Here is a 27772-nt window from a genome sequence, read left to right as displayed (position 1 = left end):
AACTTCTGGGACTACTGGAGCCAACACCGTTGATGCTGACACCACCACAACTCAGGCTGGCAGCACAATGCCCATAACCTCATGGAACTTTGAAGTGTCAGGCATAGCTCTAATGGCTTTAGCCCAAACGTAGCAGAGTTTTCCTGCACAGCGAAGAAGCTAGTCGAGGTGGAAATGACTAGTCAGCTAGACTCAGAATAACGATTTACAGGATTTATTAAAAGGAAAAATAAAACCAGCAGAGTTTCTGCATACAAAACAAAGCAAAATAAATCCTTTCTTTCTCTCTCTCTCTCTCTCTCTCTACCATACACAGCACTTCTACTCCTAACACACCTAACCCCAAACTGTGCTAGCATTTCTAGATAACAGAGTTGAGTGCTGGTCGTTAACCAATCAGAGTAAGTAGTTTCTAGGTCAAGCAGACCTTGGCTTTCTGCCAAGAGTAAATTGACACTGCCTTGAGTTAATTGTGTGAAGCCAGAATCTGCAAGTTCCCATGAGAATCAATTAACAGAAACTGAACAGGTACAACCAATCGGTGATGACAATCTGTGATTATAGATATAAACAAAACTGTTGAGCGCTTCTGCCCAATAACTCTCTGGAAGATTGGCATCATGCAGCAAGGTTTCCAAGCCTTGAAGCAATGTTTGGCTTCCCCTTTCACAAAGTCCATTCATCCAAGGAGACCGTGGACTTGAAAGGTCATGTTGAATTCCTTTCTCAGTCAGAAAAGCTTCAAACTGCTGAGAAGTGAATTCTCCCCCTCGATCTGTAAATAAACATTTCACTTGTTTATCATGCACATTTTGCAACCAAGCACAGAATTCCCTAAACCTAGGAAACGCTTCTGATTTCTGCTTCAGGTTGAACACATAAATATACCTGGAAAATGAATCAATGAGAACCATGAAGTACCTGGCTCCACCCAAAGAGGGCAATAGTGGAACAACGAGATCAGCATGCACTACCTGGTATGGTTCTGTAGCTTGTCTACTAGACACCTTACCTTTTGCAGCCATTTTAACCTTGTTTGCTGCGCATGCCTTACACTTCATGTGGTACCTGCAGGGTTTAATAGTCATACCTTGAACCAAGGCAGGCATTTTGGAAACTTCCTCAAAGTTTAAATGACCAAGTTTCCTGTGATAATCATGAATACATCCTGCATGCAAAACCTTGTTAGTACCTGCAATACAACAAGTTTCATCCTGCACAACATCAACAGAATCATCATAATGCAATACAAACAAACGATCAACGTAATCAGCATGCAATACAAAGTCATCTTTCTTGGTGATGGTGCACTTCCTCTTCTTGAAGGAAACATCTCTGTCCTGTTCAGTCAGCTGCGAGACGCTCAATAGGTTGTGTGCAGCATCTGGAACAAAAAGAACGTTGCGTATCGATGCATCCAAGCTGTGAAGAACAACCGTTGCATAGCCTTGACTGGAGATTGTGTGGTCATCCGCTTGGTGAGTCGCACCTTCCTGTGGAGTAAAGGACACAAACAGGTGTTTGTCTTTGCAGACATGCCTGGTAGCTCCCAAGTCGACCATGAAGAAAGAAAGACAAGTATACTCCTGTTGTACCAGTTGTGCTGGTCCCAGGGGGAAGGTTACCGTTGGCGTGGTCAAAGTCCGGTCCTGGGTCACGAGTCTGGAAGCAGTTCACAAAGAGCGAGGCGGGGTCCAAAGCAGGAAGCCGGGCGGGGACGGGAACTCTGGAAGGACAGGTTTGGGTTCGGGCAGAAGCAGGTATTCAACGACGTTGCTCCCGCAACCTGGGACCGGGCTGACTGGCCTTTATCTTCTCTGAGGCCAGGGGCGGTCCCGGCCCCCAGGTGACCCGCCTCTTCTGGCCTTAAAGCAAGCACTCCTCCTGGGAGAAACCAGTTCCCTCCGCCTCTCTGCCCTGAGCCTCTGCAGCTCAGGAGAGGCTGGAGGGCTACTGGACCCAGGGGGAGACTCACCTTCCCCTGACAGGGCTGGGAGAGGCGCACCTGTAGGCACTGTCTCCTCACTCACCTCCAGAGCCAGAGTGGAATCACCTGGTGCCTGCTCCTGAGGATCCGGCACAGGTGCAGGCGCTTCAGATCCAAGGCCCTGCCCCAGCTCAGCCGGCCCTGGAGGCGGGGACTCCTGTGCAGGCTGGGGTTCCTCTGGTTCAGCCTCTGAATCGGATTCCCAGGCCATCACACCAGTTCCACTTTGGGAACTACCTGCAGTTGGATTGACCAGTTTAAACCTCTGGTTTGGTTACCTTTCTTCCATGGGACTAGAGCTTTTGCTCTGCCTTGGTCTGAAGAAACAGTGTTGACCCTTGCAACCTTCAGGTGTGGCTTTGTCTCTGCTGTGGACAAACCATGTACCTCACTCAAGACCTCAGTGTCTGAAACCTGGTTTGAGCTGCTAGCCACAGCTATACTGTCAGTGTTTGTAAAAAAACCCAAAAGGTTCTGACCTCCCTTTGTCGCCTCAGCCTGGTCCTCGGACCCTTGTCGACATAAAAGAGTCCATGAGAAAAGTATCCTTGCAGAGTACTTTCTGCTTTTATTCTTAAAAGTCTTTCTGCAAAAGTGACTGACCAACTGTACACACATCAACACTACCAGCTTTCACTAACCAACCAACCAACCCAACACCATATGTGTTTCTCACTCTATATATACAAGTACAACCCGGTGAAAGGCTGCATGAGTCACTGCAGGCCACTGACTCATGCTGACTCAGCTTTTTAAGCATTAAAGAAACAGCGGCCAATTTTTAGCCGTGACATATACATGCAACAGCTGTGTTGTGAGCGACTCAGCCCAAAACTCTTGGGCAAACCTGCACTTAGCAGTTGTGCTTTCATGCCTTGTTGCAACTCTGTGTTCACCTTGACACATACACTCTTGTTCCATGAAGCTTGAGGCAGCAACTTTGTGCTCAATCTCCTGTTCACTTAGGAAATCTTTAAAATCCTGTGAAACAAAAACCTGCTTTTCATCAATGAAAAGACATTCAATGAACAAATTTATTTTAATAATAATAATAATAATAATAATTAAATAAATTTTATTAGTATTTTCCACACAACATGAAAAATATTGAAAAATAACAATACACAACACACACAAAAACAACATTCTAAAACTAAAAAAGCGACAACTAAAAAAAAGCAAAAACAAATCCATATCTTACAAGTTAATAATATAAACACTAAAACAACAACAACAAAACATTGACTTCCACCAATCCCACAGTACCTCCTTTATCTCTCGTTGTGTCTTCCTGTTTTCCTGTTTTCTTTATCATCTCTATCCTAACATTTAGATATAAATCCCTCTTTCTTATCCTTTCACTTCACAAGGTTATTCCAGACTCAGCCAGATTTCTGTCCTCGAACCTTGACTTTTGAGGTATTCATTTAGGTACTCCCATTCTTTTTTTACTTCACTTTTTGGTTTTTGTCTTATTATGTCTGTCAATTTGGCTAATTCTAAGTATTCTGAAAGCTTACATAACCACTCTACCCTAGTGGGTAAATGATTCCCTTTCCAATACTTAGCCACCAGGATTCTTGCTGCAGACGTTGCGTATAAGAAATATTTAGTTTTGTCTTTTGGAATATCATCATTTAAAATTCCTAAAAGGAATGCCTCTGGCCTTTTACTATTTGATATTCTTAATATTTTCTTTATTTCTTCGTGGATCATGCTCCAAATTTCCCCAAATTCGGGGCATGTCCACCACATATGGTAGAAGGTTCCTTTTTGTTTCTTACATCTCCAGCACTTATTATTATATGTTTTATTCATTTTTGCAAGCCTTTCTGGTACCAGGTACCACCTGTGATGCATTTTCATATAGTTCTCTCTTATTAGGTAACATGCTGTAAAATTTATATTTTTTATCCATAGTCTTTCCCATTCATTATATTCAATTGGGTGGCCCAGATCTTTCCCCCATTTTTTAATAGTGTCTCCTTTTTCCTCCTTTTCTATTTTCTCATTTTGTAACAGTTTATATTTTTTTGAGAGAACCTGTTGGTTGTTATATAAGATTTCTTTCTCCCATACCGAGATTTTTTTAAGCTTATTATCCTTCTCAAATATTGTTTTTAATTGGAAATATTCTAACCAATTCACCCCCCTCTCTTTTAATTCTTCAAATTTCTTTACTGTCGGGCAATCTTTTATCTCTTCTACGAGTTCCCTATATGTTAGCCAGCTATCTTTCATATTGTTTCTATGCAAGGCTGATAACTCTATAGGTGATAACCACCAGGGAGTTTGGGCTGTTACTATTGTTTTATTTCTTTCCCAAACTTCAAATAGGGCCTTTCTCACCAAATGATTAGTGAATCCTCTATGTGCTTTTATTTTATCGTGACCCAGGTAGCCATGCCACCCGAAAACTTTGTCCCAGCCCTCCAGGTCTAAGATTTCAAGTATCTGTTAGTAACATCCAGTCTTTCAGCCATGTCATGCATGCAGCCTCAAAATACAGCTTGAGGTTTGGGACTGCGAACCCACCCCTTTCTCTAGGCTCCATCAGTACTTTGAACCTTACTCTTGGCTTCTTACCTTGCCAGATAAAATTAGAAAGATCCCTTTGCCAACCTTTAAAACATTTTATCCCAATAATTATTGGGATCGTCCGGAAAAGGAAGAACATTTTTGGTATAATTGACATTTTTATCAAGGATAAAGTAAAGGTAAATGTACCCCTGACCATTAGGTACAGTCGTGGCCGACTCTGGGGTTACGGCGCTCATCTCGCTTTACTGGCCGAGGGACCCGGCGTACAGCTTCCGGATCATGTGGCCAGCATGACTAAGCCACTTCTGGCAAACTAGAGCAGCGCACGGAAACACCGTTTACCTTCCTGCCGGAGCGGTACCTATTTATCTACTTGCGCTGGTGTGCTTTCGAACTGCTAGGTTGGCAGGAGCTGGGACCAAGCAACGGGAGCTTCTGCTCGGCAAGCCCTAGGCTCTGTGGTTTAACCCACAGTGCCACCCGCGTCCCCATAAAAACAAGTGCAATTTATTCCATTTATTTAGATATCCTTTTATTTCCTTCCACTTCTTCACATAGTTATCCTTGTACAAATTGGTAAATTTATTTGTGAGCCAGATCCCCAAATACTTAACTTTCGTGGTGATTTTAAGGCCTGTTACTCTTTCCAATTCTTCCTGTTCCTTTACCCCCATATTTTTCGTTAATAATTTAGATTTTTCTTTATTTAACTTAAAGCCTGATACTCCTCCATACTCAAACAATTTCTTTAGGGCTTCTTGTACACTTTCTTCTGGGTTTTCCGTAGTAATAATTACATCGTCCACAAATGCTTTAACTTTATATTGTCTATTACCTAGACTTATCCCCTTTATTTTTGGGTCCTTTCTTATCGCTATTACGAGTGTTTCCAGCGTCATAATAAACAAAAGTGGGGATAGAGGACATCCTTGACTGGTGCCTCTTTCAATTTGGAATTCTTCAGTTATTTCATTGTTAATTATTAACTTAGCTTTCTGGTTTTCATATATCGCTTTAATACCATTAAAAATTTTGTTCCCAAGTTTCAAACTTTCCACAGTGTGGACCAGAAAATTCCAGGCCACACTGTCAAAGGTTTTCTCTGCGTCTACCAGTAACATTGCCACCTTCTTACTAGGTTTCATATCAATATATTCTAGAAGATCAATCACTATTCTTGTATTATTTTTTATCTGTCTCCCCAGTAAGAAGCCATTCTGATCCTTGCCTATTATTCTGTTCAAGCATTTTTTCAACCTATTTGCTAATACACCTGCAAAGATTTTGTAATCAATATTCAATAGTGAAATTGGCTTGTAGTTCTTTATAATATTTGGGTCCATTCCTTGTTTTGGTAATAAGGTTATCAACACTTTGTGCCAAGAGTCAGGAATTTTCCCTTCTTCCATTATCTCATTCATGATCTTTTTAAGTCTAGGGATTATTACTTTTTCTAATTTATTGTAATATATACTCGGTATTCCGTCTGGACCTGGTGATTTCCCAGTTTCCATTTTCCTTATCACCTCTCTTATTTCTTCTGAGCTTATGCACGAGTTTAAATTACTAAATTCCTTGCCATCTATTTCAGGGATTTTGTTTTCTCTTACATACTCTTTAATTTTATTCTCATCTTTATCTTCCAACTAGTATAATTTTTTATAAAAATTCCTAAACATCATTTTTATTTGGTCCGGGTCTGTAATTTCTTTTCCTTGTTCAATAATCTTATTTATAACCCTATCCGCTTGTTTCTCCTTTGTTAACCAAGACAACATTCTATCGGGTTTATTTGCTGATTCAAAATACCTTTGTTTTGTCCATTTATTCTTATTTTCCACCTCTTTGTTTATTAAATTATTTAATTGGGATTGTAGAATTTTAATATTTTGGATTATACTTTCTTGTTTTGGATTTTTCAGCAGTGCTTTTTCATTCTCCCTTATCTGTTTATTTATTTCCATAGTATCATTTGTTTTATCCTTCCTTATACAGTGGTGCCACGCAAGACGAAATTAATTCGTTCCGCAATTTTTGTCGTCTAGCGAATTTTTCGTCTTGCGAAGCACGAAATCCCATAGGAATGCATTGAAAATCAATTAATGCGTTCCTATGGTCAAAAAAAGTCCAAACAAAGCCAAATTTGGTACAACAACAGTTTATTAACTGCTCTTTAAAGTCACACATACTGTAAAGAGCAGTTCAAAAATTGAAGGGAAAATAAATTAACTTTATAAACATGACAGAAAAACATTTAAAAATCAACAAAGTGTACAGTACATTTTCTAAGACTCTGGGGGACCACTCGAAGAAGGCTCCTCTTCCACTCTTTGCTTCTTGGTCAAGAACCTGTCCATAGTCTGCTGCTTTATCCGCCTTTTCAGCAGCTCCCTGAAAGACGACATGACCCTCGTATCATAAAAGTTCCCAGCGTCATGTGCCACGTGCTTCTCCTGGTGGTGTAGATCTGCAAAAGTCTGCACCTCCTTCCACTTCTGGCAAATGTCCCTCAGTCTTTCGGAGGACAGCCGTTCCTCAGCTGCTTCCTCCTCTTCCAGTGAGGCCTGCTCCTGCGCAGCCTCTGCCTGCAGTTCGACCAGCTCCACGGTGGTCAGCTCGTCGTCGTGCCCCTCCACCAGCTCGCAGACATCCTCCTCCGTGACCTCCAGGCCCATGGTCCTCCCCAAGGCAACAATGTCCTGCACCACTGTTGACTCTGGTGCATCAGAGTCACTTGGTGCCACACAGTCCGGCCACAGGCTGCGCCAAGCGCAATTCAAATTTCTCTGGCTGATCCCTTTCCAGGCCGTGTTGACCATCTTCAAGCAGGTGACGATGTCGAAGTGGTCCTTCCAGAATTCCCGCAGGGTGATGGTGGTGCAGTCAGTCACCTCGAAGCATCGCCTGAAAAGCTCCTTGGTGTAGAGTTTTTTGAAATTGGCGATGACCTGCTGATCCATCGGCTGGAGCAGTGGCGTGGTGTTAGGAGGCAGGAACATGATGTTGATGAAGCTGAACTCCTCCAACAAGTCCACCTCAAGGCCTTTAGGATGGGCAGGAGCATTGTCCATCAGAAGCAAAGCCTTCAGCGGCAGGTCGTTGTCCAGCAGGTACTGCTTGACAGCAGGGCCAAAAGCAAGATTGACCCAGTCCACAAACAGCACACGTGTGACCCAAGCCTTGCTGTTGGATCGCCACATGACACTCAGCCGCTCCTTGTCGATCTTGTGTCTCTTGAAGGCCCGTGGGTTCTCCGAGTGGTACACCAGCAGGGGCTTGATCTTCAGGTCGCCGCTTGCGTTGGCACAGAAGAGCAGGGTCAGACGGTCCTTCATGGGCTTGTGGCCAGGCAACCTGGACTCCTCCTGAGTGATGAAAGTCCTTTTGGGCATCCTCTTCCAAAACAGCCCGGTCTCGTCGCAGTTGAAGACCTGCTGCGGAACGTAGCCCTCCGTCTTCACAAGCTCCAGGAACTCCGCTGCAAACTCTTCAGCCGCAGGAACATCAGAACTGGCAGCCTCTCCATGCCTGACCACGCTGTGGATGCCAGATCTTGTCTTGAACCGGTCAAACCAACCTCTGCTAGCCTTGAAGACTTCTGGCTCGGCTGAGGTTCCTGGCTGTTCCCGGGTGAGGTCAGCGTGCAAGGCCTTGGCCTTCTCACAAATGACGGCCTCAGACACTGTGTCCCCTGCACGCTGCTTCTCTTCTATCCAGATGAGCAGCAACTTCTCGACCTCCTCCAGGACAGCTGGGCGGTTCTTCACGATCCTGGTGACTCCCTTGGCTGCATCAGTCGCCAGGATCTTCTCCCTCATCTTCAGGATGGTCCCGATGGTCGATGGGTTCCTGCCGTACTCCCTGGCGATGTCCGTCACACGCATTCCGCCGTCGTGCTTCCGGATGATCTCCTTCTTCATTTCCAGCGTCACCTTCTCCTTCTTCCTCTCGCCGGCCACCGCAGCAGCAGTCTTCTTGGGTCCCATGGCAGCACAGGTCCTACCTTCGTAAACTCAGAAACAGAAAAAAAAATCAGTGATGTGCTTCAAACCCAAAAAATACAAAAGCACCCAGCCACCCACCACACAGAAATTAAAACCCAGAACCAAGGCCTTGAATCCCAAGCACCCCAACCCCAAATCCAAAATCCAAAAACCCCCAAAAAAGTTTTAAAAGTTTAGCTTACCAAATGGATGAAAGAGAAGTTCTGGAAAAGCTTCAGCAATCAACCATCGAAGTCCTCAGAAACCTCAAATGGCTGCAAAATAAGTTTAGGAAAAGCTTCAAAAATCACCAATGTCTTCAAAAACCTCAACTGCTCCCACAGACACGCACCAACCCACCCACAACACAGAAATTGCAAACCCCTCCCCAACTGCTCCCCCAGCCCCTCCCCTATTGCTGCAAACGCCTCCCCAACTGCTTCCCCACCCAGACAAAAAAAAAAAATTCAAAAAATAGCAACATGGCCAGCACTCAGAAATTCAAACTCAGAAAAAATTTTTTGAAAAAAAACAACCTTGCCCAGTGGTCACAGAAAATCACAAAAATTCCAAAAAAACCCCACAGGCCCCCAGATTCCTGCAGAAACCTCCCCCACTGTTCCCCTAGCCAGCCAGCACTCAGAAATTCAAACTCAGAAAAAAAAATTGAAAATAAACAACCATGCCCAATGGTCACAGAAAATCATAAAAATTCCAAAAAAACCCCAAATGGTCCCAGATTTCTGCAGAAACCTCCCCCACTGTTCCCCCAGCCAGCCAGCACTCAGAAATTCAAACTCAGAGAAATTTTGAAAAAAAACAACCTGGCCCAGTGGTCACAGAAAATCATAAAAATTCCCAAAAAAGGCCCACAAGCCCCCAGATTCTTGCAAACCCCTTCCCAACACCAAGTCCTTGAATCCCAAACACCCCAACCCAAAATCCAAACCCCCCCAAAAAAGTTATAAAAGTTTAACTTACCAAATGGATGAAAGAGAAGTTCTGGAAAAGTTCTGGAAAAGTTTTGGAAAATCTTCAAAAGTGAGCAAAGTCTGAGAAAAGGCTACCAAACCACGTGCTAACAGTTGCTCCTCGAAGCCAAGTCGCAACTGCAGCTGCTCAAGCTAAGCACCCTTGGTTTTAACGGTTTTTACACAAAGGAAACAAAGTCGCGAGACGTTTTCGTTTTGCGAAGCAAGCCCATAGGGGAATTCGTCTTGCGAGGCAAATCGCGGCCGAAAAAACCTTTCGTCTAGCGAGTTTTTTGTCTTACGAGGCATTCGTCTTGCGGGGCACTACTGTATTTCTGTAAATAGTCTTTAAACTTTTTCCAGTCTTCTTCCACCGACTCTTCTCCCTGGTCTCGGATTCTGCCAGTCATTTCCGCCAGTTCCATGTAGTCCATCAACTTCATCTGTCATTCTTCCCGGGTGGGTAAATCTTGTGTCTTCCAATACTTCGCGATGAGTATTCTTGCTGCTGTTGTTGCATACATAAAAAAAGTTCTATCCTTCTTTAGCACCAATTGGCCGACCATGCCCAGGAGAAAGGCCTCTGTTTTCTTCAGGAAGGTATATTTAAATACGCCTTCTCCGATTGCATGGAGCCTGGACAGCCCCGTGGTTTTCCACTGATCTGAGGGCAATGAAACAATCGTTGAGACAGCTAGAGCGCCGGTAGTGGATAACTCATTCTGAAGCTGACCGGACATGGGTTAGAGCTCAGTGTTGAGCCTACCAAGTGGCGGTAGCGATGGCGAAGAAGACTTTCTTCTCCGCCTCTATTGCATCTGCAGAAAACAGCAGCAGGAGACTTATTCAGGTGGTCGGCAATTTAGCAGAGCCACCTGCTACATCGGGGCCCAGTACGGTCCACATGAACTCCTGCAGATAAAGTCACTCAGATTCTGGAAGAGGTAGACTCCACTGTGGGAGCAGGGCCGGGGCGGGAGAGTGCTAGAGTCCTGTCTAGTCAAGTTGCGTGGGATCAATTCCAATCTGTTACCTCCGATGATGTGGACAGGCTGCTTGGACGAGTGAAACCAACCACCTGTCTCCTTGATCCTTGCCCATCCTGGCTTATAAAAGCTAGCCGGGAAGGGCTGGGCGATGGGCTTCGTAGGGTGGTGAATGCTTCTCTCTGTGAGGGAGCCTTCCTAGACCCGCTGAAAGAGGCGGTTATCAAACCGCTTCTTAAAAAACCATCTTTAGATGCTGCCATGACTAAACGACTAACAACAACAATATGGCCAACTATTGCCCAGTCTCAAATCTTCCATTCTTGGGCCAGGTGATTGAGCGAGTGGTTGCTGAACAACTCCAGGCACGCCTGGAAGAAGCGGATGATTTGGATCCCTTCCAATCGGGATTCAGGCCTCATCATGGGACTGAAACTGCCTTGGTTGTGTTAGATAAAGTCAGCACCCGTCCTTTGAGCTGATACGGCTCATCTTGGCTTGAGCCCAGCAGAGTATAACCCAGAGTCCGCAACAGAAGGATGAGGCAGGTATGGCTACATTGCTATGCTTTATTTCTAAGCTATGCTGAGAGCATACAAATATACATCTTGTCTCTGTGAGAAGCAGAGAGCAACCCCAACAAAGAAACGACAGTACAAAGGAAACAGGAAACCAGTAAACGTCACATCCCATCTCCCTTTCTTTTCTTTTTTTTATATATATTTATTGAAGTTTTAGAAAAAAAGAATTGCATAAAAACAAAAAATACAAGAATAAAATACAAGAATAAAAAAACAAAAATAAAAATACAAGAAAAATACAAAATAAGTACACAGATAAAAAAATAAAAAATAAAAGATCAACCTTTCCATATTATACATTCATATTCTTGTTTCCCTGACCTCCTCATACCTCCCTTTTTCGTATTCCAATTCAATTAATTAATTCAGCAATTTCTTTCCCTCCTTATTATCCTAATCTTTGATCTTAATATATTATAACATTTAATTTTTACCTATTTAAAAATCCAATTTTCCATATTCTTTTATATCATTACAGCTAGAAACCGCTTAACTTCATTCAAACATCATCTAACATTCATTAATTTTGCAATACTTCTGTAAATAGTATTTAAATTTCTTCCAATCTTCTTCCACCGACTCTTCTCCCTGGTCTCGGATTCTACCAGTCATTTCCGCCAGTTCCATGTAGTCCATCACTTTCATCTGCCATTCTTCCAGAGTGGGTAAATCTTGTGTCTTCCAATACTTTGCAATAAGTATTCTTGCTGCTGTTGTAGCATACATAAAGAAAGTTCTGTCCTTCTTTAACACCGATTGGCCGACTATGCCCAGGAGAAAGGCCTCTGGTTTCTTCAAGAAGGTATATTTAAATACCTTTTTCAATTCATTATATATCATCTCCCAGAAAGCCTTAATCCTTGGGCACGTCCACCAAAGGTGAAAGAATGTACCTTCAGTTTCTTTACATTTCCAACATTTATTATCGGGTAAATGGTAGATTTTGGCAAGCTTGACTGGGGTTATGTACCACCTGTATATCATTTTCATAATATTCTCTCTTAGGGCATTACATGCCGTAAATTTCATACCTGTGGTCCACAACTGTTCCCAGTCAGCAAACATAATGTTATATCCAACATCTTGTGCCCATTTAATCATAGCAGATTTCACCGTTTCATCCTGAGTATTCCTTTTTTTAAAAAAGTAATATTTATTGAAATTTTAAAAACAATAAAAAGTTTCAAAGTTTAAACATAATAGAAGAAGGAAAAAAACTACAAAGGTACAAAAACAAAACACATGAAAAATGCAAAATAGAAAACAGTTAACAAGAAGAAAAAAGAAAAAAAACAGTATTTTCATATCTTATACTTCATTTACTAGTTTCCTGACCTCCTCACACCTCCCTTTTTGTATTCCAGTTCAAATATTTAATTCAGCAAATCCTTACCCTCTATCATTTATCCTTGCTCAACATCTTAACCTATTTTAAATATATATTTTCCACAATTATCAATCCATATTTACATATTCTTGTTGTATTCTTGCTGCTGTTGTAGCATACATCAAAAAAGTTCTATCCTTCTTTGGCACTAATTGGCCAACTATGCCCAAGAGGAAGGCCTCTGGTTTCTTCAGAAAGGTATATTTAAATACCTTTTTCATTTCATTATAGATCATTTCCCAGAAAGCCTTAATCTTTGGGCACGTCCACCAAAAGTGAAAGAATGTACCTTCGGTCTCTTTACATTTCCAACATTTATTATCGGGCAAATGGTAAATTTTTGCAAGCTTGACTGGGGTCATGTACCACCTATAAATCATTTTCATAATATTCTCTCTTAGGGCATTACATGCCGCATCCTGAGTATTCCATTTCAACAGCAAGTTATACATCTTTGACAAAGTCTTAGTTTTAGGTTCCAACAGTTCTGTTTCTAATTTTGATTTTTCCACCTGGAAGCCAATTTTCTTGTCCAATTTATATGCCTCCATTATCTGATAATAATGAAACCAATCACACACTTTGTTTTTTAGTTTTTCGAAACTCTGCAATTTCAATCTATCTCCATCTTGTTCCAATATTTCCCAATATTTCGGCCATTTGATCTCCATATTGAGCTTTTTCACGGCTTTCGCTTCCATCGGTGACAGCCACCTTGGGGTTTTATTTTCCAATAAGTCCTTATATCTTATCCAAACATTAAACAATGCTTTCATGACAATATGGTTTTTAAATGCTTTATGCGCTTTGACCTTATCATACCACAAATATGCATGTCATCCAAATACGTTGTTGAAACCTTCTAAATCCAAAATGTCAGCGTTTTCAAGAAGCAGCCATTCTTTCAACCAGCAAAAAGCTGCTGATTCATAGTAAAGTTTCAAGCCTGGCAGGGCAAATCCACCTCTTTCCTTTGCATCTGTTAGTATTTTAAATTTTATTCTGGGCTTCTTGCCCTGCCAGACAAATCTAGAAATATCTCTCTGCCACTTCTTAAAACAATCCATTTTGTCCATAATTTGCAATGTTTGAAACAAAAACAACATTCCAGGCAAAAAATTCATTTTTATCACAGCAATACGGCCTAGCAGTGAAAGCTTCAAATTTGACCAAATTTCTAAATCTTTTTTCACTTCAACCCAGCATTTTTCATAGTTGTCTTTAAATAAATTCCCATTTTTTGCTGTCATGTTAATCCCCAAGTATTTGACTTTCTTAACCACTGTTAAACCTGTCTCATTCTGAAACCTCTCTCTCTCAATTGGTGTTAATTTTTTCTCTAAAACCTTGGTTTGTGACTTGTTCAATTTAAACCCGGCAACCTGACCAAATTCTTGAATCAATTCCAAAACTCTTTTGGTACTAGATTCTGGCTCCTGTAACGTCAATACTAAGTCATCTGCAAATGCTCTCAATTTGTACTGTTTAGCTCCGACCTGTATACCTTTAACCAACTGGTCCCTTCTTATCATATTCAGCAAAACCTCCAGGACCGATATAAAAAGTAATGGGGAAATTGGGCAACCTTGTCGTGTCCCTTTTTCAATTTTAACTTCCTCCGTCACCACATTATTGACAATCAGTTTTGCCTTTTGTTCAGAATATATTGCACTTATACCATTTTCAAAACCTTGGCCTACCTCCATACCCTGTAGATTTTTTTTCATAAAAATCCAAGAAATATTGTCAAAGGCTTTCTCTGCATCCACAAATATTAAAACTGCCTTAGTGTTTATGTTCACTTGTAATTTTTCTAAAATATTAATTATGTTCCTCACATTGTCAGATAGATGTCTTCCTGGGAGAAAGCCTGCTTGGTCCTTATGTATCTCTTCCACTAGCACTCTTTTTAGTCTTTTAGCCAAAATGTCTGCAAAGATTTTGTAATCCACATTAAGCAGTGATATGGGACGGTAGTTTTTGAGCTGCGTCTTTTCAGTCTCTGTTATCAGTACAAGTGTGATATATGCTTCTTTCCACGACTCTGGTGCCCTTTTCCCCTCCATTATTTCATTACACACCTCTTTCAAAGGTTGTACTAGCCATTCTTTTAAAGATCTGTAATATCTAGAAGTCAGTCCATCCGGTCCTGGAGATTTTCCCAATTGCATATTCTGAATGGCACCTTCTATCTCTTGTTCAGTTATTTTGTAGTTCAACATTAATTTATTTTCTTGAGAGATTTTTTGTAATCCATTTGTTTTCAAAAATCGATCTACATCAGTCTCTTTCTGTGGCCCTTGTGTATATAGTTGTTTAAAATACCTCTGGAAAAAAATTCTAATCTCAACTGGGTTCTGTATATTCCTTCCTTCCACTTCTAAATTTGTAACTGTATTTAATTTTTGTCTTTTTTTCATTTGCCAAGCCAACAATTTCCCACATTTATTAGCCAACTCAAATGTCTTTTGTCTCATTGGTTTAATTTTCCATTCTATCTCTTGATTCATCATTTTCATATATTGCACTTGATGTAACTTTATTTCTCTCAAAATCTCTTGAGACTTTGGTTTTGCTCTCAATTTTTTTTCACCTTCCTTTATTTTCTCCAATATTTTATCCTTCTTCTCATTTTGAATTCTCTTCTTTATTGCATTCTGTTGTATCAAGAACCCTCTCATAACCGCTTTACTTGCGTCCCAGTTTATTCTTTTTTTCCACGTTAGTGCTCATATTTATCTCAAAATAGTCTCTCAAAGTTTTTTGGGCCTTCTTAAGCACATCTTCATCTCTAAATAAGGTGTCATTAATCCTCCATCTAAAGGAGCCAGCTGGTATTAGTTTCATTTCCATCTTAACAGCATTATGGTCGGAACAGGTCTTTGGGCAGATTTCCACTTTTCTTGTCTTTGGTGCCATTCCTCTAGTTACTCATATTTGGTCGATTCTTGTCCATGTCATATTGGCTTCAGAAAAGAAGGTTCCTTCTTTAGCCATGGGGTTCTTTGTTCTCCAAATATCAACTAAGTCCAAGTTGTCTGTCATCTCAAAAAAAGTTTTCGGTAGTCTACCATCCTTAGTGACTACCTGTCTTTGTGCCTTGTCCATATTTGTAGATACCACTCCATTCATGTCTCCCATCAAAATCATGTTGTAATCCAGATAGTCCAACAGGGTCTCATGCAACTTTTTTAAGAAATCAGATTTCCCCTCGTTTGGTGCATAAATTCCTACTATCAAAAAATTTTCTCCTTGTGTTTGAATTTCGATTGCCACAAATCTTCCTTGGTCATCTTTAAATATAAATTTCGGTAATAATCTGTCTTTTACATAAATCACAACCCCTCTTTTTTTAACCTTGTACGATGAAATAAACTCCTGACCAAGTCTTTTATTAATCAATAGTTTCCTGTGTAACCTTGTTATATGTGTCTCTTGTAAACAAATCAAGTCCAATTGTTCCTTTTTTAATAAATGAAACACAGATCTCCTTTTCCGAGGGGAATTCAAACCATTACAATTCCAACTTAGTAGTTGCAGAGCCATGATGTAGTTACTTTGCTTCTCCTCCAACTGCACCCAGTGCCTGTTCCTGTTCTGTCGGTGGTATCACCTTCTTCAAGCGATCTTTTAGTTCCGGAGGTAAATCTGGTATGTCTAGAGTTTCACTTACAATTGCTCTTAACTCCCCTGTAACTTTCTTCTGCAGGTCTTCTCCGTGGTCTCTCCAAAATTTATCTTTGTCGTCTTCTGATCTTATTTTTATCTTCTTCCCTTTATAACTGAAAGATAGGCCTTGGGGAAATTCCCACCTGAAAATGATTCCGTTGCTTCTCAACAGGTCGACCAAATCTCTGTAATTGGACCTAAGGTCCAAAAGATGTTTCGGAATATCCTTGAATATTTCCACTCTCGACTGATGTATTTCCAAAGCCTTCTGGAAATGCAGACTCAGGATTTTATCTCTCTCCTCTTTTGTTCGGAGGGTGATCAAACAGTCTCTCACCCTGTTCTTCCTCCCTCCTTTTTCAAGCCTAAAAGCTCTCACTATCTTGAAATTATCCTTCCCCAAATCTGGGTTCCAAAAGTCTGCAAATTCCTGTGTGAGAAATTCAATCAAATTATCTTTTTCCAATTCTGGTACGGCCCTGACCCTTAAATTCACCTGTTTCTCCTTCAGCTCAATCATAGACAGTATTGACTTGTGATCTTCAATTTGTTTATGCAACGGTGTTACCTTCTCTTCTAAGACAGTGGCTGTAGCAGTTGCAATTTCTTTAGCCTCCTCAGCTGTCTTCCGTGTCAAAGTAGATTCCTGCAATAATTTCTGGATATTTTCTGTATTAGTATTTACTTTCTGTCCCAAATTGTTAATACTTATAGTATTTTGATCTATTTTGCCCGATGCCTCGGCTACTTGTTTACTTATTCTTTCCAAAGATTCATTTATTTTACTTAGTGCCTGAGCCAGGGCATCGTCAGCAGCCATACCTTTGGGTTTTGGTTGTGCCGATGAGGTTACTGTTGGTAAACCAGAAGGGCCAGATGTCGAAGCCCTTCTTTGCAGCCCGCCGTCTGTACAAAGTACTTTGCCAGACCTCGTTGCTTGTAACAAATCTATCTTCTCTTTCCCATCTGCCATATCCCTCTAGATATAGCCCAAGTTCGATCTCACGCTCGAAGTCAACGTTGTTTTGAAATGGAAAATCCCCTTAGCCCAGCTGCAATTGCAACAGTTTCAAACTTCCTCTAGGGGGACACAGTAACCATCAGAAATGTCTTTAAGATAATTAACTTCTCCCTTTCGCCCCCCAGTTAGCCAAAAAGACAACAGTTTCTATCTCAGTTATATCCAGTTACTTTATTTTTTTTATAAATTTTTTATTGGGTTTTCACAATTTTTATAAACACACACAATACACAATACAAATACAAACATACAAACACAAAGACACACATATATAATTTCAAATCCTTAATTTCTTAACCACTTTCCCTGATTTCCCCACACCTCCCCTTCTTGCATCCCAATTCCAATAGTTAACTCAGCAAGTTCTTATCTCCAACTTTTACCTTATTAATATTTTACCTAATTCTACTTAATTAACCAAATTTAACTTATAAACCTCAATTAAACCACAATACCCATCATTTACGTCCTTTTCTAAGGTCAACCCAAATTCCCTTCCACAAATTTCCCAGTTTTTTATATTAATTACAAAACATGATAACCGAATGCAACATATAATTATACCCAAAACTTTCGCCCCCCCTCCCAGTTTCGATCCCCCAAAAATATCCATCAGTCTATCAGTTCTCAGCCTGGGTCCCTCACGTCCGAGGCCCTCAATTCTCTCTCAGTCCTTCTCTGCCGGTTTTGTTGGTAGTCCTTTATGTTGGACATCGAGTCTCGGAGAAGCTCTGTCCCAATAAGGTCTATGTTTCTTCCAACCAGACCTCCATATTCAAAAGTGGAGCCCAATTTATGTTTCTTATTCCTTTTAAGTCCAAATGTCCCAAATGTCCCAAAAGCTCCAACTTTCGTCATCAAATTTGTAATCCATAGGTCTTCTGATCTCCCCGTAGGGAGATCTCTCCAATCTTCATTCTCAAATTCAATCCAAATTCTCATCATGCAGATCTTGATTTCCTTGTAATCCATTTTTACAGGCCTCTGGTCGTCCTTTTTTGCCTGCAGCATTTCAGCTCCTCCTTCCCACTCCTCTGAATCAGCACATATCTCTTCTTGTTCAGCTGCAAAATCTTCTTGAGTCAAGTCCTCGGCACAATCAACAAGTTTATTTACTTTAAAATTCAAGGTCGTTACATCTGTAGCCAAAGCTTCACTCTGGTCTTGTAATTTTCCCAAGAGAAAGAACATTCTATCCAGCTCAGCTTGTATTTTTCCATCTGCAGCCATTGTAATGTCTCAGAACCCCCCCTAGAGGGATTCTAGTTACTTAGTATTCTTTCTCCAACAGTCAAGTTACTTTGTTTTTATTTCTTCTTTATTTTCAACAACTTAAAATCAACTGTATCAAAATTAGCCAGCAGAAATAACAAAAGGCAATTTTTTCTAGCTTTGACAGCTCGTTTGACAGCTGTCAAACTCTTTATATCTCCTCAACAGGCTCTCTCGCGGATCGCTCCCAGATCCCGGGGGGTTGCACGTCAGCTCCTAAAAATCAGTTCTTATCCTCCAGCAAAATACTTCTAATGCCAAATCGTGAAATTAATAGCTTTTATCTCACAAAGAGAGAAATGGTCTCTCGACCTTAGTTATCCAATTCTTGCTTTAAATTGTCTGCAGGACGGGGGGGGGGGGGCGGACTTCCTTTTAACACCTCCCCCAATCGTACCGAATTAAGAAAAATAGATTTTTAAGTCCAATTTCCGTACTACTCACGGGTTGTTACTTTTGTAATCCAAATGTTCAAAGGAAGAAGTCAGCGCTCTCCGGCCATGGCTTGCGGCTTCACTCCGTAGAAGAAGCGGTCTACTCTCAGCACCACGCCACTCTCCGTCCCCTGCTCCAAAGCCTTTAAAAAGGCTTCTTCACGGGTCGGGGAGGCGCAAATGGTGCCCGCCGAGTCACCAAGTCCACAGGCTTCAGCGCCTGTGGTTTCTGAGGGTCCCCGTGTCGCCGCCATTAACCTTTTCGCGCTAACCCGGGAGTCCTATATCCAGTTACTTTATGACCAGAAGAAGCCTGTCAGCACTATTGTATCTTGATTGTATCTCAAATGCAGAGTTAACCGTCAAAAAGAACTTTCAAAAGCAGTGTGATTCTCAATACGGCTTTCTTAATATCACTGGGAACCGTTCCAGGGTTTTGGGCGGTGGATTTTTATAGTAGTAATAATAATAATAATAATAATAATAATAATAATAATTTATTATTTATACCCCACCCATCTGGCTGGGCTTCCCCAGCCACTCTGGGCGGCTTCCAAAAGAATATTAAAATACTATAATACATCAAACATTAAAAGCTTCCCGAAACAGGGCTGCCTTCAGATGTCTTCTAAAAGCCTGGTAGTTGTTGTTCTCTTTGACATCTGGTGGGAGGGCGTTCCACAGGGCGGGCGCCACTACTGAGAAGGCCCTCTGCCTGGTTCCCTGTAACTTGGCTTCTCGCAGTGAGGGAACCGCCAGAAGGCCCTCGGTGCTGGACCTCAGTGTCCGGGTAGAACGATGGGGGTGGAGACACTCCGTCAGATATACTGGACCAAGGCCGTTTAGGGCTTTAAAGGTCAGCACCAACACTTGGAATTGTGCTCGGAAATGTACTGGGAGCCAATGTAGGTCTTTCAAGACCGGTGTGGTCTCTGCGGCCGCTCCCAGTCACCAGTCTAGCTGCCGCGTTCTGGATTAGTTGTAGTTTCCGGGTCACCTTCAAAGGTAGCCCCACGTAGAGCGCATTGCAGTAATCCAAGCAAGAGATACCCAACGCATGCACCACTCTGGCGAGGCAGTCCGCAGACAGATAGGGTCTCAGCCTGCGTACCAGATGGAGCTGGTAAACAGCTGCCCTGGATACAGATTTGACCTGTGCCTCCATGGACAGCTGTGAGTCCAAAATGACTCCCAGGCTGCGCACCTGGTCCTTCAGGGGCACAGTTACCCCATTCAGGACCAGGGAATCCTCCACACCTGCCCGCCTCCTGTCCCCCCAAAACAGTACTTCTGTCTTGTCAGGATTCAACCTCAATCTGTTAGCCGCCATCCAACCTCCAACCGCCTCCAGGCACTCACACAGGACCTTCACTGGCTTCACTGGTTCTGATTTGAAAGAGAGGTAGAGCTGGGTATCATCCGCATACTGATGAACACCCAGCCCAAATCCCCTGATGATCTCTCCCAGCGGCTTCATGTAGATGTTGAAAAGCATGGGGGAGAGGACAGAACCCTGAGGCACCCCACAAGTGAGGGCCCAGGGGTCTGAACACTCATCCCCCACCACCACTTTCTGAACACGGCCCAGGAGGAAGGAGCGGAACCACTGTATAACAGTGCCCCCAGCTCCCAGCCCCTCAAGACGGTCCAGAAGGATGTTATGGTCGATGGTATCAAACGCCGCTGAGAGATCCAGCAGAACTAGGAAACAGCTCTCACCTTTGTCCCTAGCCCGCTGGAGATCATCAACCCGTACGACCAAGGCAGTTTCAGTCCCATGATGAGGCCTGAATCCTGACTGGAAGGGATCCAAATGGTCCGCTTCTTCCAGGCGTGCCTGGAGTTGTTCAGCAACCACTCGCTCAATCACCTTGCCCAAGAATGGAAGATTTGAGACTGGGCGATAGTTGGCTATCGTGGCCGCATCTAAAGATGGTTTTTTAAGAAGCAGTTTAATAACCGCCTCTTTCAGCGAGTCTGGGAAGGCTCCCTCACGGAGGGAAGCATTCACCACCCCACGAAGCCCATCGCCCAGTCCTTCCCGGCTAGCTTTTATAAGCCAGGATGGGCAAGGATCAAGGAGACAAGTGGTTGGTTTCACTCGTCCAAGCAGCCTGTCCACATCCTCGGGGGTAACAGATTGGAATTGATCCCACACAACTTGACTAGACAGGACTCTAGCACTCTCCCGCCCCGGCCCTGCTCCCACGGTGGAGTCTACCTCTTCTCGAATCTGAGCGACTTTATCTGCAAAAAACTTTGCAAAGTCATTGCAGGAGATCATGTTGCCCCTACTGGGCCCTGATGGAGCAGGTGGTTCCGCTAAATTGCGAACCACCTGAAAGAGTCTCCTGCTGCTGTTTTCCGCAGATGCAATAGAGGCGGTGAAGAAAGTCTTCTTCGCCGTCGCTATCGCCACTTGGTAGGCTCGACATTGAGCTCTAACCCGTGTCCGGTCAGATTCAGAATGGGTTATCCGCCACCGGCGCTCTAGCCGTCTCAACGATTGTTTCATTGCCCTCAGATCCGTGGAAAACCACGGGGCTGTCCGGTCTCCATGCAATCGGAGAGGGCGCTTTGGAGCCAAACAGTCAATAGCCCTGGTTAACTCCACATTCCAGCGGGCCACCAGGGAATCAGCTGAAAGGCCATCAACATGGGATAAAGCATCCCCTACCGCTCTCTGGAAACCATTTGGATCCATTAAGTGGCGGAGGCGGACCATCCGAATCAGTCCCACCTCCCTGCAGAGGGGAAGGGTCGCAGAGAAGTCCAGTTGCACCAGGAAGTGATCTGACCATGGCACTTCTTTGGTTTCGCTTTTACTTAATGTCAGATCACCAACATCCATAGAGGTGAATACCAGGTCTAAGGCATGCCCGTGGCTATGAGTTGGGCCAGACTTATTCAGGGACAGCCCCATGGAGGCCATGCTTTCCACGAAGTCCTGAGCGGCCCCTTGTAAGGTCGTGTCGGCATGGATGTTAAAATCCCCTAGGACAACCAAACTAGGTGTCTCCAGGAGGACATCCGCCACGACCTGAAGCAGCTTGGGCAGGGAATCCTTGGTGCAGCGGGGAGGTTGGTACACCAATAGGAATCCTGTACTGCCCCTATTGCCCAACTTCCAGAACATGCACTCAGAGAACTGGGTCTTTCCAATAGGACGCCTGGTGCAAACTAATGACTTCCTAAAAATCACTGCAACCCCCCCTCCCCGCCCACAAGGCCTGGGTTGCTGTGCGTAAGAGAAACCTTTTGGACATGCAGCGGCAAGGACAGGCCCATCTGCTTCATCCAACCAGGTCTCTGTCACACATGCCAGGTCAAATCCTCCATCCACAATCAGGTCGTGGATGGCAGTGGTTTTATTCATCATTGACCTGGCACTGCACAGCAACACTTTCAGGTCATGTGGGTTTCCCTTGTTGATTCCAGTATCCTTCCGGTCAGGACCAGACCTGGAGGCAGGGATAGTCCTCAGACAACGACTAAGCCTGCTTCCTCGGTAATGACATGGTCTGGTCTCAGCGTAACTCCTCCTCCTACCCATGATCACTGAGATCGGTTGTCCGAGTGCATCCCCCCCTGTGGAACCTGCCCCAGCCATTTTGTTTGCTGGGACCCACTCCCAGGCAGCCCTGACCCCTCCCCTTAAAATCAAATTAAAGCCTTTACTCCTCTTCCTCTATTTTGCAGGGAAATAACGTTCCAATCTTCTCCCCCCTCCTCCCCTGCTTTTGAAGGGGGAAAAACACTATCTTGATGCTCGAAATTATTATCCTTTCCCAACGTCTTTCAAAGCTTCCGCTTTCAAGTTCATTGCTTTACTCCATTTACAAGAATGGGAGGCAGACTTCCTTTTTATACCTCTCCGCTTCGGTGCCAAATTGATCATAAAATTTGTAAAGTTCCTTTAGTTCCGATGTTAGCCTACTCACGGATCGTTGTTTTATAGCCAAATTGTCCCAGGAAAAAGGCAGCGCTCTCCGGTAACAGCTACGTGGCTTCGCTCCACGGAAGAAGCAGACGACTCACAGCACTGCGCCACTTCCCCGCTCCGCTCCAGAGCCCGTTACTGGGCTCCTTTGCTGATTGGGGGGGCGCAAACGGTGCCCGCCGAGTCCCACGGTCACAGGCTTCACCCGCCTGTGATTTTTGAAGGGTCCCCGTTGCGCCGTAGCGGTAAAGACCCGATTTCTGCAGAGCCGGTTCCCTCCTAGTCAGAGGGAATCCGCCATTACCGATGGCGCCACCCCGGAAGTTCATCCCTGGTACTATTGGAACCAGCTCCCAGGTCTCCCTTTCCCTTGGGAATCCAACAGTATCTGGACTGTGGAATGAAAACATAGTCCTGTGACTACCACCAGCTGCTCAGTGAGGGAAACAGAAACCAACATCCTCCCCCTTTCTGTGAACATCACTGGGCAGCATGTTCGTACAATATCAGTACAAACCCAATTTCTGTACGTAGGTACAGTGTTGATCCCTTGGAACAACCTTTGACAATACATCAGCAGTAATTTCATTACCTGGCATATAGGACACTGTCAGAGCTGCTTAAAGATCCTAGCTCACAGAGGATCACGCTAGCCAGCGATCATTAAGTAAAAGTCTTTATTGAGTTACAGTTTCCATTCTCAAGCTGCTGCGTGCAACTCTACATCCATCGCTTTAATAAAGGCATCCGCATTTTGGAGCGCCGGATCCTTATCTCTCCACAAATTGCGCAGCCATGCTTTAGCATCCCCATGCAAATGGGACATGATGAATCCCACTTTCTCTTGCTCATCTCTAAAGTCTTTATTCAGCAGTTGCAGTGCGCACAGTACGTCTGCTCTAAAGTTGGGATACTGTTGCAGGTTCCCATCGAAGTGAGAGACCAGACCGCCTGTTCGTCTCGCCAACCCAATTCCCTCCTGTCTGGGTGTCAGTTGCCCTTGCTTTGTAAGCACGTCTAACCTGACCTGGAGATCCCTGCAGGCGGCAGCTGCCTCCTCCTCTCTCTTCCTGGATGCGAGAGCCTCGGCATTCAGTTGTGACACTGCTTCTCTGAGTTCCGCTATCTGCTGCTCAGCCGTCATGTCAGCTGCCGTTCGTGAGCTCGCTAGTAGGCACCTGCTTCTCTCCTCTCCTCGAGGCTGTAGATGCCCACAATTAGGAGACGGAGCTTACTGTCAGAGCTGCTTAAAGATCCTAGCTCACAGAGGATCACGCTAGCCAGCGATCATTAAGTAAAAGTCTTTATTGAGTTACAGTTTCCATTCTCAAGCTGCTGCGTGCAACTCTACATCTAGTGGCTAGATCGGCGAAGCTCCGTCTGAGTCTCCGCCCCTTGTGCACCAACTTAATATCCTAGCCCGGCTCCACCTTTTCCGCCTGACTGTCCTCCTCTGGGTCCCTCTACCCCCCGGGGTCTCTTCCTTCCTGGATTCTTCTGACGCCGACCCCCCGGACCCTCCTGTCTCCTTGCGCCGGGCTTTAGGACCTGGCTCTCTTTCAGGGCTGCCCACTGCGTCACTTTCCTGTGCATTTGAACTTGGCGCGCGCGCCCAATTTTCCACTTTCCGTTTGACCGTTTCCTCGCTCCCCGATGGAGGTGTGGCCACTCCTGACTCATGCCCTCCCTCCTGTGGTGAGCTGCCAGCGCTTGCCCCCTGGCTCCCTTCCTCTTCCCTGCTCTCTGGCGGTGACGCTGGTCCCGATTTCCAACTGCTCTCCTCTGAGTCCCCTCTGGCTCTATCTTCCTGGGGTGCCCCCCTAGACTCCCCCCTTGCCCTGGCCACTGGTGCTCCTTTCTGTGAATCTTCTGATTCACTGGAAAGACTCGGAGATCTCGGGTCGTCGTCATCACTCATCTTTTCTTCTGCCTCCTCCCCTTCGCTCTCTGTTTCCTCCCTTGCCCTTGCTTCTGCTCCTGAACCCCTGACATCCATCCCCCCCTCGAAGCCCCCCATTCCCCCCTCCCCTCCTTCTGGTGCGGGAGCTGGGTTCTGCTGTGTCAAAGGGACGAACGTCGGATATCGTTCGCTTCCCGTGGCGGGCCTCCATCTGAAGTCTCCCGGGTCTTCCTCCCTGCTCTCGTCGACGACGGTCACCTCCGCTTCCATCTCTGTGCCGCCGTGCTCGAAACCAGGGTCGTCCCCGAAAACGTCCATGTCCGTCTCTCCCTCACTTCCTCCTGGCGGCGTCGCTCGTCCTGGACCTTCCAGCCACTTCCTGCGCCACTGCTCCTCTGGTCTATCGTCCCACCAATACGAGGGTTCTGAGGCAGATCCCGAGGGTGACCCCTCCGGGGAACGGGCGTCTCGTGTCGGGTCCTCGTCCGAGTCGAACCCCCGGAACGTGCTGGCCGAAAGCGTGGGCGTGAAAAGCCAGTCGTCGAAAAAGTCTGCTGGCATTGGTCTATGTGGGAAGAGGGCATGAAACTCGTCTTTGAGCAGAGGTTCGTCCAAGGCGTAGCCCGGTACCCAGCTGTTCGCACTGGCCGGGGTGCCCTCCTTGGCGAGAAAGTATTCTACCCCCTCTTCCCCCCATCTGGAGTCCAAAATTTCCGTGACTTCGTTGATGCGCTCCTCCTGTGCCACTCCCGCGTGCCCGGTTCTGTCTCTGAACGAACTCGGTGCCGTTCCGGGTTCCTGAAACCTGTGCGGTGCCTTGTAGGGAGTGAGCACCGATCTGTGGAACACCGAATGCATCCTGGAACCCTCCGGAAGCGCCAGCCTGAAAGCTACCGGGTTGACCCGCTCTTCGACTTGGTAGGGCCCCAGTTGCTTATGCCCTAGCTTCTTCTTGGCCAACGACCTGGCCGGCACTGCGTGGGCTGCTAACCAGACCCAGTCTCCCACGTGGATCTCTTCGCCAACCCTCCTGTGTTTGTCCGCTTGTACCTTGTATGCGTGTTTGGCCAGCTCCAGGTGGCGCCGCAGCTGATCGTGGACTTCCTGCAACTCCGACGCGAACGCATCTGCCGTCTGCGGCTCCCCCTCCCCCAGTCTTTCCAGTCCCGGGAAGGTTCTGGGGTGCCTCCCGTTGTTGGCGAAGAACGGCGTGACCCCCGTGGACACGTGCTTCGTGTTGTTGTAGGCGAACTCGGCGAGCGGCAGGTAATCCACCCACCCACGCAGGCTGTTGATTCGCATAACATCTCAGGTACTGCTGCATGATGGCATTGGCCCGCTCCGCTTGCCCGTTGGTCTGCGGGTGTCTCGCCGACGCCAGGTTGATCTTGACGTTCAGGAAGCCCATCAGCTTCTGCCAGAAATTCGAGATGAACTGCCGCCCCCGGTCGGACAGAATAGACCGTGGCAGACCGTGAACCTTGAACACGTGGTCTATGAACAGTTTGGCGGTTTGCTCCGCCGTGGCCACCTTAGCACACGGAATGAAATGTGCCATCTTGGAAAACAAATCCACCACCACCAGCACTGCCGTCTTGCCCCTCGAGCTGGGCAGATCCGTGACAAAGTCCAGGGCCACCCTCTCCCATGGTTCGACCGGAGTTTGCAGCGGTTCCAACAGTCCGGCCGGCGGTCTGTGCACTGGCTTGGCCCTCTGGCAGGTGTCACACCTCGCCACGTAGTCCGCGACCTCCCCTCTCATTCCGGGCCACCAGAAATCCCTGGCTACTAATTCCACCGTCTTCTCCTTGCCAAAGTGCCCGGCAGTGGGCGCGTCGTGCAGCTGCTGCAGCACCTTGGCGCGAAGTTCGTCTCCCGGCACGTAGATGGCCCCTTTACGGATGAGCAATCCATCTCTCAGCTGGAAACCGTCGGTCGCTGCCTTGCCCCTTTGCACCTCTGCCATCTTTGCTTGCGCGAAGGAGTCATCCTGCAACGCTCGTCGCACCGCCTCCAGGTCCACGGTTGCCGCGGCGCACGCCCACACTGTTGGTGCGAAGATGTGCATGGCGGACGCTGGCGTTGCGTCCTCCAGATACTGTGGCTTACGGGAGAGAGCGTCCGCCATGATGTTGGTGTCCCCCGGGACATACTCTATTCGGAAGTCGAAGTTCGCAAAGAACTCAGCCCAACGTATCTGCCTCTGGTTCAGGAACTGTGCTGTGCGCCAGTGCTCCAGATTCTTGTGGTCCGTGCAAACCTGCACCGTGTGCTTGGCTCCGATCAGGAAGTGCCTCCACGCTTTGAACGCTGCATGAATGGCCAGCAACTCCCTGTCCCAGATGGTGTAGTTCTGCTCGGACTTGCTGAGCTTCCTGGAGTAAAACGCTCCCGGCCGCCAAATCCCCTGCGGGTCTTTCTGCAGCAGGACTGCCCCCACGGCTCTGTCCGAGGCGTCTGTCTCCACCCTCATCGGCCTGCTGGGGTCGACATGCAGCAGCTGCTCTTCCGACGCGAAGAGACGCTTGAGTGCCTGAAAGGACTGCTCCGCCTGCTCTGTCCAGATGAACTTCTTTTTCTTGGAGCTAAGCGTGTCCGTGATGGCCGCTGTCTGCATAGCGAAGCCCTTGATAAACTTGCGATAGAAGTTCGCAAAGCCGACAAACCGTTGGACCTCCTTCCGGTTGCGTGGGCTTTTCCAATCCAACACCGCTCGAACCTTGGCGCTGTCCATGGCGAGCCCCTTGTCAGACAACTTGTAGCCCAGAAAATCCACCTCAGTCACGTCGAATTGGCACTTCTCCAGCTTGGCGTAGAGCCTATGCTGCCTTAGCCTGCTCAGCACTTCCTTGACGTGTCTGTCATGCTCCTGCTGCGATTCCGAAAAGATCAGGATGTCATCTAAGAAACAGACGCACGTCTTGTAGAGAAGTCCCGCCAACACGTGATGCATGAAAGCTTGAAAAACGTGAGAGCCATTTTGCAATCCAAAAGGCATAACTCTATATTCGTAGGTGCCCAGTGGCGTGAACATGGCTGTCTTCCACTCATCTCCTTCCCGCATGCGAATGAGGTTGTACGCCCCTCGCAGGTCTAACTT

The 27772-nt window shown here is 45.5% G+C and overlaps 1 protein-coding gene and 1 pseudogene across 2 annotated transcripts in view; both read right to left on the bottom strand.

Annotated features, from left to right (window-relative positions):
- LOC310697837 (inositol polyphosphate 5-phosphatase OCRL-like) overlaps positions 1–27772 on the bottom strand; it is a 280274-nt pseudogene that overhangs the window by 101241 nt on the left and 151261 nt on the right. The window lies entirely within an intron of this gene.
- LOC310697696 (putative CENPB DNA-binding domain-containing protein 1) lies at positions 6671–9622 on the bottom strand. The gene is made up of 3 exons (XM_083484400.1): positions 9493–9622; positions 8032–8786; positions 6671–7107 (listed from the first exon to the last, which is right to left on the bottom strand). The coding sequence occupies exons 2-3, from the start codon at positions 8512–8514 to the stop codon at positions 6814–6816; spliced, it is 777 nt and encodes a 258-aa protein (XP_083340526.1). The 5' UTR covers positions 8515–8786; positions 9493–9622; the 3' UTR covers positions 6671–6813.

This window comes from Podarcis liolepis, assembly GCF_965112155.1.
Source record: "Podarcis liolepis genome assembly, chromosome: W".
Taxonomy (NCBI): domain Eukaryota; kingdom Metazoa; phylum Chordata; class Lepidosauria; order Squamata; family Lacertidae; genus Podarcis; species Podarcis liolepis.
The sequence above is the reverse complement of the archived record's forward strand: the minus strand, read 5'-3'. Positions and strand labels throughout refer to the sequence as shown.